General features: G+C 36.0%; 1 protein-coding gene across 5 annotated transcripts in view; it reads right to left on the bottom strand.

Moving 5' to 3' along the window:
• Positions 1–14,646, bottom strand: part of LOC106875349 (tetratricopeptide repeat protein 29) — a 35,676-nt gene that overhangs the window by 19,015 nt on the left and 2,015 nt on the right. For all 5 annotated transcript variants that reach the window (XM_014923440.2, XM_014923441.2, XM_014923439.2 and 2 more), the window contains exons 2-3: positions 7,679–7,884; positions 3,372–3,586 (exon numbers count right to left, since the gene is read on the bottom strand). In XM_014923440.2, coding sequence (XP_014778926.1) covers positions 3,372–3,586; positions 7,679–7,866 — 403 coding nt within the window. In that variant the 5' untranslated portion in view covers positions 7,867–7,884. The remainder of the gene's footprint in view (positions 1–3,371; positions 3,587–7,678; positions 7,885–14,646) is intronic.

Genomic DNA, 14,646 nt, shown 5'->3' with positions numbered 1-14,646 from the left:
CAACAGTAATTTGCTCATTAGATACACCTTTTTTTACTCATTAGATACTTTTCTGACATCATTAAATATTTTGAAATGATGAACTAATCACCTATTTCTAATTGAAGTTTTGTAAAAGCCCAAGTTCAGCAGATTTTACAGTAGTATCTAGTTCAATACTTCACACCTATCAGATCACATCACACAAGGATCAACAATTCCTTTCATTCTTTCAGAGTCAATAAAATAAAGTAGTATTAGAAGTCGTAAATAATGCATATGTGCTGTAGAAGCTACACCATCCCAGATGTGTGAGCATGCATTCTTATTTCTGTTACAACCTATACATTAATGAACTATTTACTCTTTCATGAGCCAACAAATGGCCAATGTAGTCCTTTGATCTGTTAGAAATAGCAGCCAAATCTCCTTCAAATCATACTCTTTATTCCAAAACAATAACACTTCCATGTGTGTTTCCGTTCACTACTGCTGAGCATAAGTACATCAATATTGTTTCAGAAACATTTCTCCTAAACTATATTCTCATCCATAACGACATACTGTCTTGCATAACACAAAACGTTCTCATCTCCTGGCTAGATATATCTGATCTTTATCTCATCTAACCTCATGATATCATCCCTTACTCACTCACCTTTCTTTTGAAAAGTTGTGACAAGAAATTTAAAGATGAGACCAGCTTCTCCCTAAAAGTAGGACTAGAGGAACATGATAAAACCACAATCAATGAGGAGACAGAAAAATGAGGTATGACTGATAATTTATGGAAGGGAAAGGGAAGTGGGAAACCACTAGCTCTTGTGAAGCAAAGTCAAGATAATAGATAGGAATCAGCACTGGAACTGAAAGAATAAACCCATATACTAGGCTTTGGTAACTTCCTCAGTTGGTCTACCATAAAGGCCAACAACATATGAAAGCCTTTAATTAAGAAAAGAAAATGAAGCCTAATGTTTTTAAAAAAATGATTAAAACTTCTAATTAAAACTTCTAATTTTCACCCTGATTGTTTTACAGGGCATTGACATAGTAAGTCTAAATGTTGATTATACTGATACACTGGTAAAGACCCCTTTTGGTCATGAATGACTATAGGATTGCACTGAGAAAGTTAGCCTCCAAGGCACAAGTTTGGGCAAGGTTGTTTATAGAAGACCAGCAGTCACCCATGCACACCAGCCCCTCCTCTCCATGTCACCAATTTTATCCAAGGGAAAGGCAAAGGCCAATACAGCTTAGCAGCAGTGACATCACAACTCATTTCTACAGCTGAGTAAAATAAAATGTCTTGCTCAAGGACACAACACACAGCCCAGTCTGGGAATCGAACTCACTATCCCATGATTGTGAGTCTAATGCTCTAACAACTGAACCACGTGCCTTCACTAATGCTTAGTGTACACTGGTACACTAAGCATTATACTTCACCATAAGGTCCCACACTGGTTGTAGCGTGGTGGCTTGCATGCCTTAATGACCCTGAGAGCTATACCAGCAAATGCTCAACAGATCAAAGGACAGAGACCAAATTAACATGGACCATCTCTTTCCAGAGGTAAAAATGGGTTTGTGTAGGGCCAACTCTGTTATCTAACAAAACAAAAATAAAGTTACTGAATCATTCTTTTATTCTTTTACATGTTTCAGTCATTTGTCTGCAGCCATGCTGGAGCACCACCTTAAAGGGTTTTAATCAAAGAAATTAACCCCAGGACTTATTCTTTGTAAGCCCAGTTCTTATTCTTTTGGTTTCTTTAGCCGAACTGCAAGTTTTAGGGATGTAAACACACCAACATTGGTTGTCAAGTGATGGTGGTGATGGGGGAGGAGACAAACACAGACAGATACATATACATATATATGATGGGTTTCTTTCAGTTTCCGTCTGCCAAACCAACCACTCACAAGGCTTTGGTTGGCCCAAGGCTATAGTAGAAGATATTTGCCTAAGGTGCCACACAGTGGGACTGAACCCAGAACCATGTGGTTGGAAAGCAAGCTTCTTACCACACAGCCATGCCTGTGCCTATAAAATAAATGTGTCCCAGGTGTGGATCGAACTCACAACCTTCAGATTCCTGTGATTTCATGCTTGATTATGAGACTGACATACTGCCTACTGCACTGATTCAAAAACAGGACCTGGAAGAGAAAGGCCTTCTCTTAGGGAAACATATAATGCAGTGCAGCAAAATAGGAGGGATTCTGAGGAAAAGCTGAAAAGGCAGGGATCTAACAAGGAAATAGCAATAAAGACAGCCCCAGAGTCAAGAACGGTGGAAAAATAATTTATCGAAGGCCTTTGTTTCATTAGCGAAGGGTTTAAGTGAACCAGCAAGTATGATACTGGTATACAATGTTTAAGTGTTGTTTACCTGATGGGTGTGAGTTCAATCTCTGGATTAGTAAATCTATATATTCTGGTTAAAGTAAAATTAGTGACATTTCAAGTATGAGAATAACTAATATGAGAATCTCCCTGGCATGAGCAATGGAGTGAAAACATCTAACTACATGATTTCAATAAAGAGTTTGATTCAAACCTCAGTGAAAGGTAACATGCATCTGAAGAAGGCCAGAGGGTAGAATGACTGAAACATTGTGACTAAAACAACTAAGGTGAGGACATTAGTTCAAATATATGCATTTCATCATCATCATCATCATCATCATCATCATCGTTTAACGCCCGCTTTCCATGCTAGCATGGGTTGGATGATTTGACTGAGGACTGGTGAAACTGGATGGCAACACCAGGCTCCAGTCTGATTTGGCAGAGTTTCTACAGCTGGATGCCCTTCCTAACGCCAACCACTCAGAATTCCTCATCACAGATATTTAGACAAATATATATACACACACACACACACACACACATACATATATATGTGTATATAAAATTCTGTATATCATACTTAATGTATATATACCATCGAAAGTTTGGAAATTGCAGTATTTATCTTGAGAAAGCATCTCATATATCTGTATTGTGTTAAAAAAACACAGAAATATATGAGTAGCAAGTAAAAAGTGTTCAGTAGCAGTAGTGTTTGAACTGCAAAATACATATTTCTGCTTCATTGAGTGTCCTCAATAACAAGCGTCCACTTAATAACCATTTGCTAAAGTGTGATATTTGCTTCCTTAAGATGAATACAACAGTTTCCTGGACTTCAACAGTATATCACCATTATGTATGATATACAGAATGCTATTTTGAACTAATACTGCTTCCATTGCTAATAACAAATATATATATATATATACATATATATAATTAATTTATGAAGGTGTTATTAATTCTATTATTATCCAATGTAACTATTTTAAGAATGATAATAATATATATATATATAATTATATCTAACCTTTCCTTGTTGCTGCTTCAGCTTCAGTTAAATAAGTTCTAATTACTTCAAGTTTTTCCATTTCATCTTCCAGAAAAATCTGATTAGCTGTCTCTAAGTTCTCAGTGTTTAATCTCTTCTGTTTTTGTATGAGATTGAAAATTTCATCAAATGACTGATGAAAACCTTGAGACAGTAACTCGACACACATCAAGTGCTTGGATGTTTTCCAAAAGCTACAAAAATAATTAAATATGAAAAAGAAAATGAAATACAGGTGTAGGTGTTGATGAGCGGTAAAGAAGCTTCCTAACCATGTGGTCATGGGTTCAGTACCACTGCACAGCACTTTGGGCAAGGGTCTTCTACTATATCCCTGAGTTGAAAGCCTTGTGAGTGAACTTGGTACTAACACTGTAAGATACCATCAACCCAAATACCTTAATTTATTGAGTCTAGAGGAATGTAAAATAAAGTTGGTCTTGGCAGGATTTGAACTCAGAATGTAAAGAAATGGAAGAAATACTGCAAGGCTTTTTTTTCTGGCACTATCAACTCTGCCAGCTTGTTGCCTTTGCTGCAATTATAATAAAACCAAAACATGCTCAAAATTTTCTCCCTTGCTTTTTATTTCATTGTATTGGTCTGGAGATAGGGTCTCTGCTCATAGCCTTTTTAGATCCTCCAGTGAAATAATTAAAATACGAGTCAATATTAATGTAGTTTTTTCCCCCCACCACATTCTTTTTATTTTTCTTCTGCAAACCCTGCATTAAATATTAACATTGACACTGACTTAATTGTTGTTAATCATAGTACATATATGTCCTGATATATGTACATATATGTGTTCTAATATATAACTTATACATGTTAATTATAACCTGTCTCTAGATGAGAATGCAAGAAGTGCATTTTAAGGGACATTCAGCATCCCATTTTTTCATACGCTGTTAGCATGTTGTTTATTAAATAAGCATAGTTTTCAGCTATACGATTTCCAAGAAAGTTCTGTACAACTAACACGAATGAATCCTATGTCGTCAGCTCAACTGGATTCAGTTTACCTCTGAATTTGCTATCAGACATCAATTCTCTGATCTCAGGTTCAATGAAAATGCCTGCTTTCAGTTTTGGGTCACTTTTCTCTGCACCAAATTTTACTTTTAGGTACCGAAAGCCACAACCATCATGTGTCAACACTTTTACAAAGTTTATCATGAGGCCAAGTTTGATGTGAAGGGGTAAAAAGAAGATCTTTTGCGGGTTTAACAGTGGTATGTGCTGTACATTGTACCGATTGACTATGCGCTCATCTCTTTTAGGCCAATCTTTTACAGTCTAATGATTGCTGTCATCACGGCTGTTCCAAATATACAAGAAGCACATATTTTTGGTATATCCCAGCTGCAGTCCTAGGAGAAGGGAAATCACCTTTAAATCACCACAAATATTCCACTTATGAACTGAGTAATTAACACCTTTCAGAATGAGTTCCATCGATTCATAAGTTTTTTCCATACCAACAACTTGACCCACAGGAATGGAAGGTTTTTCATTACCATTACCTAACAACACAGCTTTGAGGCTAACCTTACTCAAGTCTATAAACAATCTCCAGTTGATAGCCACATGCACGTGTCCTAGTTTTTGCATGAGTGCATTAACATGAGTACAGAAACAAGCATTATTTTCTTGCTTGAAAAAGATAAGCCTTCATGGCAAGAATGGAAAATGGAAAATGGAAATTTTTGTACCTTTCTGTAGGAGATTCCATTGCTGTAGTCTGGATCTCAAAACTTTGCCTTTTTCCTTTGACAATGCTAGGTCGCTTACTAAATCGTTCAAATCTTCTTGATTAAACAAGTGTGGGCCATTTTTTTAGAATCGTCGATGGGAGAATCAGGGGGTTCATCATTCGACATGTTGAGGTCTTCAAGTGAATCATGTGAGAAGGGAACTGGGACAGGGTTCTCGAAGTTATGTGGGACTGGCTTTAGAGCCAATTTACAATCTACATACACAATTTTTGCATTGGTTTACTTTGAGAAACCTCTAATAGTAGTCATGCAAAAGTAACAACCAGAGATATGATTCGTTGGCTCAAGCCATACCATTGGTACAGCAAAAGGCATTCCCTTCTGTTTTCCATTCAGCTACTGTGTAAGTCCTGCATGGTGCAGCATATATGAAGTGCTCACCCCTTTACACCAGAAATAATATTTATAGGCAGTTTTTACACCCGAAATAATATTGATAGGTAGTTTTTAATTTGGTGGCAATGTTCTTCTGCTGGTCACATGGAGCAAATTTTCCACAGACATAACAACAGTTGTCTGGGTGATTCATGCAGCCTCTCCTATTCATTATCTAACACAATGAACACAGTTAAAACAGGAGAGTGAGAGATACACATACCAAACATGACGGCAGTGCAAACAAGACTGAGAGTGACCAAGAATAAACTGACATATTTGGCATGTGTTAAACTAAATAATGAACTTTCTCATCATTTGTTTTATTGTTGTTATTTCTTTAATTTTGAATTAAGACTGCTTTCATCTTAGCAAATTTTATAATACGGCCTATATCTAGCAGAAAATATAGTTATAACATTGTATATAACTCAAAGTCTTGACGTGCTAGAAGAATTCTGAGTGTAGATTCAGAATCAGCATCCTTGATGTAGTCTAAAATACATGCTTTTACCCCAGTAGCAAAATCTTTGTTGTCCAGTGTTATAGATGGTGAGTTGAGACATTGAAAGAGTGTTAGCAAAAGAAAAGGGTGCTATTTAAAAATATTGAGAAGCACTGATATACGCTTATCAAGGCACTGTGTCTGAATGGATAGGCAACATAAGCACATGTTAGCATTGTTGTTAGTGATTTTTTTGCATCTATTTTGGCCTGTATAGTATTATGTTAGTATTTGGAGCTTTGTAGATGTGTCCGGGATTTGAGGGTGATTTAACATGTAGTAACAGGGTCTGTGTGAATTGGAGTTATACTATTTCTAAATGTTTTTTTTTGTATTTGTTTCATTTTGTAAGTGATCTGTGTGTAGCCTATGATTATGGAAAGTGAACTATTTTGTATTCTTTGTAATTTACTGTGAAAAGATGGAGGTCTATAAATGATTTTTACAAACAGAAGCAACAGCTTTCTAAATTTCTTCTATTCCTTTTTTACTCTAGCTATCATAATATGACAACTACCACTAACACCAACTTTGTAACCTTGATCAATGCTTCTCAAACTGACAAATAATAGCACCTGCCCAAATATATGAAAACTTTTGTTTTCCACTCTGCTTATTAATAAGAAGACAAAATAAAGTTTGCAACTATATAATTCTTCTCCCTTTGACAAGGTGTTGGATAAATTTTAATAGTTGTTTACCCCTCTTTGTCTTCCCCAATATTATGTCTTCACAGGACATCCCTTGTAGGGCACACTGATCAAGGTAACAGGCACCATAGGCTATTTCTAGCAAGCTATAAAAACAGTTCTTTGACATTATTTCATGGGTGTCACTACAGCTGAATATTCTTGTACCTCAAATATATTCTAAGTGTTAGTTCCCAGTCAATCTGTCATAGATGCTTCAACACCTAGTGTATTCTTAGTTAGCACTGACAACACAGTGTTGAATTCCTATATGCTAGGATTAAAGCCTATTGATTTCCATTGACTAGGCATGAAAGTCAATTTTTGAAACTGAATGAGTTATAGTTGACTGATTTAATCTTTGTGGGTATGTGGGTATTTTGAAAACACCGCATGGAGTGATGACTGTGTGTTGCATAGTTACAGGTTGCCCTTTGGCAAGGCATAGCACCCATTCAGCCACCCTGCTAGGGATATGGCAAAGTCATGGAATTGTAGCATGGTGGATTGTGAAGAGGTAGTGGAAGAGCTCAACTGAGCCAACGGTGCTTCTTACATTGAAGCTGAGCAGAGGAATCCTAGAAAATCAACAATCAACAACCCTAACCCAAACTCTATCATGAGAGTAACTGCAATGCATCCATAGGAGTGGTGTCCATGGTTGTGTAATAAGCTAATTCACTATGACTCAAGCTCTCAGTTCAAATTCATAATAATGGAATTGGATGGCGACATTGTCATGGGAATCCACAAGAGCAACACAACCGAAGAGAGAGAATTAATCTTTAAAAAAGCAAAAATTTGATCTAAGCAATATGGGAAATCAGAATATACCAGGATAAATTTAAATAATGTAACATATTTAGTCTAATGTTCCTATTTTCAACCAACTCACCAACCTAATGAAATAAATCATATCAAAATACAGAAATATAATACTTGGCTGTTTCTTTTCTTGACATCAAAGGTAATTGTTCCCGCAGGTTTAGTTGCTCCATAAGTAATTGTCTTTCTTGTTTGCTGAGTGGTACATTTAAAGGTTGGAGTAGTATTTTTGTTTTGGGAGAGATACTTCCAGTGACCGCACCATGAGACAGCCGTTTGTCATGGTCCAAATCTAATGTCATTTTTTTTTTAAAACCAATCTGAAATAAAACAAAAAGAAATTTGGTGATTTGAAAATGTTTAAAACTTAAAATATAATTTTTTTTTCCTTTACAAATCATTAGTCAGAAATGAAGTTACAGAAGCAACAAGTTTCAAATTTTTGGCACAAGGTTAGCAATTTTAGAGGAGGGGTTAAGTCAATTATATCGATCCAAGTACTCAACTGGTACTTATTTTATTGATTCTGAAAAGATGAAAGGTAAAGTCGACCTCGGTGGAATTTGAACTCAGAATGTAAAGACAGATGAAATGCCACTAAACATTTTGCCTCGTGTGCTAATATTTCTGCCATCTTATTGCCTTTCATACAGAAGTAACAGGGTGATGATATAGTATGAGAGCCAACTGTTACCAACAAGTAGTTGAAGACAAAATGTGAAAAGAAAATTTCAGAAGGATATAGTTTGGGATAAGATAGATTGGGAATGTATGTACTCTTCAGTTTTTACAATTTGATACAGGACACCTTAGTGGAATCAAATGTGGCTCTAGTAGTGGTAGAAGAGAAAAATCAAAGACACAACTCATGTGCTAATAGAGGTGTTAGTAATTTACTTAAAAGTTGGACTGCTTTTTCTTGGATGGAGTAAAAGTGTGTGTATGTGTGTGTAGTGGGACCCCTGACCAAAAATTCAAACAATATTGGCATAAAGTAATATGGGTTTCTAGAAGATTAAAAGAAATTCAAAACTGAAGTATTTTCAGGCCCTACAATATTTTCAGTCCTTATGAGCAATGTTTGCTGTCTGAGGAATATTTTGGTGCATGTTTGGCTCATAAGTATTTGGGATTTGCTCTCTTGAAACGATTAGTATATTTTGAGCTCAAGTTGTCTAACCCCAATGCCAAATGATATATGAGGGAGTGCTGAAAAGTTCCTGGCTTTAAGGTTGGGGGCTCAACCTTCCAAGTTCTTTTGCAGGGTTTAGAAAAACGGAAGGACTACTGCAATACATATGTGAATTTGAAAGGGGAATATGTTCAATAAAATCATAACTAACTGATCCTCCTGTATTTTCTTTTAGCCAAAGTCAGGAACTTTTCAGTACCTCCTCATAAATGAAAGCTATTTTGAGGTAGCATACAAATGCAGAAATGTAGTTGGTGATAATAGCATGAAGTTCATTAGTGTAGAAAGAAGGAAGTTTGTTGAGCTTATTAGGCACAAGTTGATAGGATGGGTTAGATAAGTTGCTTGTAAATATACTTGCTTAGAAGAGGAGAGCCAATGAGAAGTGTCTAGTCAAGGCTGGACATAGGAAACATGATTGAAAGCTTTTAGCATGTTAGGACAACAGTTTTACTTCAGTGAGTTTTCTACTGAAAGAGAGTATTGTTAAAGAGAGAGAGTTTAAAAAGCAATGAAATCAAAGTTCATTTCAGTAACTGTCTGTTTTAGGTAAACGATGGGCATGCTTGTTATTGTGCTATGACAATGGGATAAAAGAAGGGCAAATGAGCAAGAATTTCCTATTTGTGTAAAATGAAGTGAAAGCCAAATATGGATTGACTTGAGGATACTACTTCATCATCATTTAATGCTGGCATAGACTGGATGGTTAGACAGGAGCTGGCTAGGCAGAAGACTGCACCAGGCTTCACTGTCTGCTTTGGCCTGTTTTTTATGGCTGGATGCCCTTCCTAACACCAACTACCTCACAGAGTAGATTGAGTGCTTTGTATGTGGCACCAGCACTGGTGAGACCTGTTTGGGCATGGTTTTTATGGCTTGATGCCTTCCCTAATGCCAGCCACTTTACAGAGTATCCTGGGTGCTTTTTATGTGGCACCAGCACCAGCGAGGTGTGCTTTGGCATGGTTAAGAAATAGGAGAATTCTGGGTTAAGAAATAGGTAATTTGGCAAAAAAGATCTAAATTTATAAGTGAAATTTTGATGAAGTTATTTCATATCATCCTTATCATTTTTTCTTAACATTCCTGGGTTTTGTTACCTCAAATATGTTCTATTGTTATTAAAATTGTTTTAGAAGCATATTTTGTACAAACATAAACATCTAGTTTTCTAAATTGCCAAGAGAATGTTGTTTCTTAGAGGTTTTTTAACAACAATACACTCTTGCAGGTTTATTTTGCAATAATATCAAACATAAATAAGGTTGTATTAACCCTTTGGCATTTAAACTGGCCATATCCAACCCAAATGTTTTATCTGTTTTATGTTCAAACTAGCCATATATGGCCTCTCACACTCAATAATATCATTCTACAAATAAATTATATCATCAAAATCTCAAAGGTACAAGATAATGCATGATTAACTCAAAATAATGTGAATAAATAAGTAGTACATTTGACAGAGTAATCTGAATGCTAAAGGGTTAAATACTGTAGACCAATCAAATGGACTTATCCATCCCATTTCAATGTAAAAACTTATTAAAAGTACTTCCTATCAAAGGGAAAAACTTCTACATCACTAACATGTTTATCTTTTACCAGAACTATTAATAAAGATTTCATATAATTGAAGGTATTAATTTTTGGAATAAGTATTAGTATAGGCTGCAAATATAAGAATGCAAACAGTAAAATGCTACAAAATTATTAAAACACTAAAGTAGAATGTTTTATTGTTACAAAAAGGTTTATGTTATAGACAATAAGAAAGGCAGTGTGTATTACTGTTAGAAATATGACAAGGTGTTTAGAGCAGAATAGGCAGAGTGTATTATTGTTTATATAATGAACAAATAGAATTAATACAATGCAAAATAGACACATTTCTATGGTTTATTTTTCTCATGTATGTTCCAAAATATTCATGAAACTGTTTCATGACAGAGATGGTTATTGCCAATGCTTGTTTCAGCTTGTTTCTTGATAAAAAATTTGTTTCAGTTGAAGAAGACATAAATTTACTGTGTTACCACCTATACATGGAACATGTATGTTCCAAAATATTCATGAAACATAGTTTGCTGAGTCTCAAACATTTAAACTTCTTTTAATTTGGCTTTTAACACATGATTTGTGGTTGTTACAGTTATTAGATATACAAAATATAGTTCAGTCAGTTGAATATACCCATTTACTTGCAAATTCTCATGTTTAACCCTTGTGGAAATATTTACAAAATTAAGAAACAACACAGCATCCATGACGTTTGGAAACATCTTTTCACACTTGCAATTGCTGAAGCATGGAATAAACTATCCTCATCAGTTGTTAGCTGTCAGGACACTATATTCTTCAAAACTTCCATGTTTCCTGAAATTCGCCAGCAATGTCCCCATTTCCTGTTTTTTTTTTTATTAATGACTTTAATGACTTAGTCTCTGATCACTTACTGTGTCTACTCCATGTACTGTTCATGCAATTTTAGTTACTTTTTCTATTGAGTTGTAGTGTACCTGAGCACTGAATACAATAAATTCATCATTATTACTATATATGTGTCTTCCACACATCACTAATCTTGAAAGTATTTTGCAAATATTGGGAATAATGTAGCCTTACTTTTATTTGAAACCACATTAGTAATATTCACATCATTTGAGGTATTTTTAACATCATTCAGTTTTCATTACTTTTTGTTTTGCTTTCATGATTATCAGTTGCTGATTCCAAGTAATCTAGAAGAGGTCTGTGCAGTAACCTTATGGAACCATTTCTCGCAGGTTTACTGGATGGCTGAAAGAACAGTACTTCTTAATCATGCACCTAAGGCTGGATTAAGATCCACAGAGGTCCTAAACACTTAAAGATTTTGCTGCCCCCATATATATGTAATTCAAAATATAAAATATTAAAGCATGAAATAAATTTTTATTTTTCAAAATGAAAAAAAAAAACTAACAGTAAGATGGAAAATAATGTTTATTTTTGTATAATTCCACTTTATTTATATTTGGAAAGTTTTCTCCTACTTTTTTTGCTAAGTCTTTAATCCTCACTATGACATATGAACACATCAAAATTATATTTCTGATCATATAAACTACTTTGAATATTATTTTAGCAAATCAGTGAGCTGGCAGAAACGTTAGCATGCTGGCCGAAATGCTTAGTGGTATTTTGTCTGTCTTTACGTTCTGAGTTCAAATTCTGCCAAGGTCAACTTATCCTTTCATGGTTGAGGAATTAAGTACCAGCTGTGTACTGGAGTTGATCTAATTGATTGGCTCCCTCCCTCAAAATTTTGGGCCTTGTGCCTAGAGTAGAAAAGAATATTATTTTAGCAAGTTTAAAGTAATTTCTTTTGTGCTGTAAAATATTTACCATTTCTGTGCTTCATCCCACTTTATACCCTAATGCCATGCTTATTTTGCTTAATGGTCAGTCTAGCACTTCATGCATGGTTATATAAGTGGAACTCCAAGTACTCATGCTCTCTCCTTCAGCAGATGGAGCCACACCAAAATGACAGAGATGCTTATTGCCAATGCTTGTTTCAGTTAGTCTTGATAGAAAATTTGCTTCAGTTAAACATGACATAAATTTACTGTGTCACCACCTATATATGTTGATTTCCATTCTTTTATCTCAGCATTGGACCCAAAAAGACTCAATTTTAAGAACATACTCATTACACTACTTCAGCACATTTAACTAAGTTTTTGTATTTTATGAATGCTGTACTTGAAAATTGTTACTTTTCTCTGTGTCTATTATTGTCCCATTCAAACTTTTACTTCTCGAACTTTTGAAAGTAAGCATGAGCTATTGAACTGCATTGAATTATTGTAGCACTTAGATTGGTAGAGGTCCACTGCTTGGTGGTTCATCGAAACTAATGCATACATACATACCTGCATGCATACATATGTACACACACACATATATATACATACATACAACCAATGGTAACTTTCTGACCAGCCATAACCACAACTACATTAAATATATATATATCAGGTTGGTGCAAAGGTAACGGCTGATGTTTTAGAAAACAGTTTTAGATAGTATTTTTTAAAATTGTGCCTCTTGCAATGTTTTAAGAATGTCACAATGAGTAATTTATACATTTTTCTTTCAGATTCTGATTGTATTGGCCATAATCTTCTGCTATATTCGAACTCATGTTCGTCCCATCTAAAGTTCACATCAGATATGTCTTACTCTATGAGTTTCATAAATGTGTTAATGCAAGCACAGCAGTAAAGTATCTTCAGAGAGTTTATGGGGATGATGTAGTGAGTGAAAGAAGTTGCAGGAGATAGTTTTGTCACTTCAGAAGTGGAGATTTGAGTTTGAAAGATAAGCCAAAAGAAGGTTGTTCAAAACAACTTGATTCTGAACAGTTGGAAGCTGTTTTCACAGAAAATCCAACGACTACTTGTAGAGAACTTGCAAAATAGTTTAACGTAGCCCATACAACTGTTCTCCTTCAACTGAAGAGTATCAGAAAGGTTTCAGTGGTTGGAAAATGGGTCCTGCACGAACTGTCTCCAGAGAATCTGCAACAGCATGTTGTTTGTTGTCAGTCATTGCTTTCACAACACCATAAGGAACCATTTTTAGGAAGGCTTGTTATAGGTGATGAGAAGTGGATCCTTTACCATAATGTTAAATGCCATTGATCGTGGATCAGTCGAGGAGGAAGACCTGTTCAACAACCAAGAGGAGGACTTCATCCAAAGAGGATCATGTTGAGTGTATGGTAGGATATTGAAAGAATTGTCCATTATGAACTGTTAGACAACAATCAAACAATTACTGCTAATCTCTACTGTAATCAACTTCATCATTTGAAAACTGCTTTGAACAGAAAGCGATCTTGCTTAGTCAATAGAAAGGGTGTCATCTTCCACCACGATAATGCTTGTCCTCACACAGCTTGGTTGGGAAATACTGCTTCATCCTGCAAGTTCTCCAGACTTTGCTCCTTCTGATTAGCACTTGTTTCAGGGACTACAGAACCATTTGAATGGTCTTAGGTTGCAATATGTACAAATACACACATCTAAAGCAAAATTTTTTCAGGGGCCCTTAGAAAATTAACTATTTTGTTGCATGGACCCCTAAAATCTTATATGGATCCTGAGGGGCCATATGGACAGCAATTGAGAACCTCTGGGTTAGTCATCAAAATGACCCCAGAACTTACTTTTAAGTCTTTAAGTCTAGTATTGGTCTCCTGTGTAGGGGTAAACACAAAGCCACACATAGATGTGTGGCTGGCCGTAACAATCAACCTTCTAAATACACACACACACACACATATATCCAAGGCCTCTGCCAGGGGTGTAGCCAGCCCTTCATTGGACACTAAACTCCGCTTGCGAAGACCTGTTGAGGCAAGTGAAATCGAAATCGAACTAAATTCAATGACTGGCACCCATGCCAATGTCATCTCCTTCATTGGACACTAAACTCGGCTTGCGAAGACCTGTTGGGGCAAGCGAAAGTGAAGTCGTGATGGCACCTGTGCCCAGCGTCGCATTCCTGGCACTTGTGCTGGTGGCACATGTAAAGACATTCGAGTGAGATTGTTGCCAGTGCCGCTGGACTGGCTCCTGTTGTAGGTGGCACGTAAAATACACCATTTTGAGTGTGGCCGTTGCCAGTACCGCCTGGCTGGCCTTCGTGCTGGTGGCATGTAAAAGCACCCACTACACTCTTGGAGTGGTTGGCGTTAGGAAGGGCATCCAGCTGTAGAAATTCTGCCAAATCAGATTGGAGCCTGGTGTAGCCATCTGGTTCACCAGTCCTCAGTCAAATCGTCCAACCCATGCTAGCATGGAAAGTAGACGTTAAACGATGATGATGATGATGATAT

The sequence above is a fragment of the Octopus bimaculoides genome, chromosome 1 (assembly GCF_001194135.2).
Source record: "Octopus bimaculoides isolate UCB-OBI-ISO-001 chromosome 1, ASM119413v2, whole genome shotgun sequence".
NCBI lineage: Eukaryota > Metazoa > Mollusca > Cephalopoda > Octopoda > Octopodidae > Octopus > Octopus bimaculoides.
The sequence above is the reverse complement of the archived record's forward strand: the minus strand, read 5'-3'. Positions and strand labels throughout refer to the sequence as shown.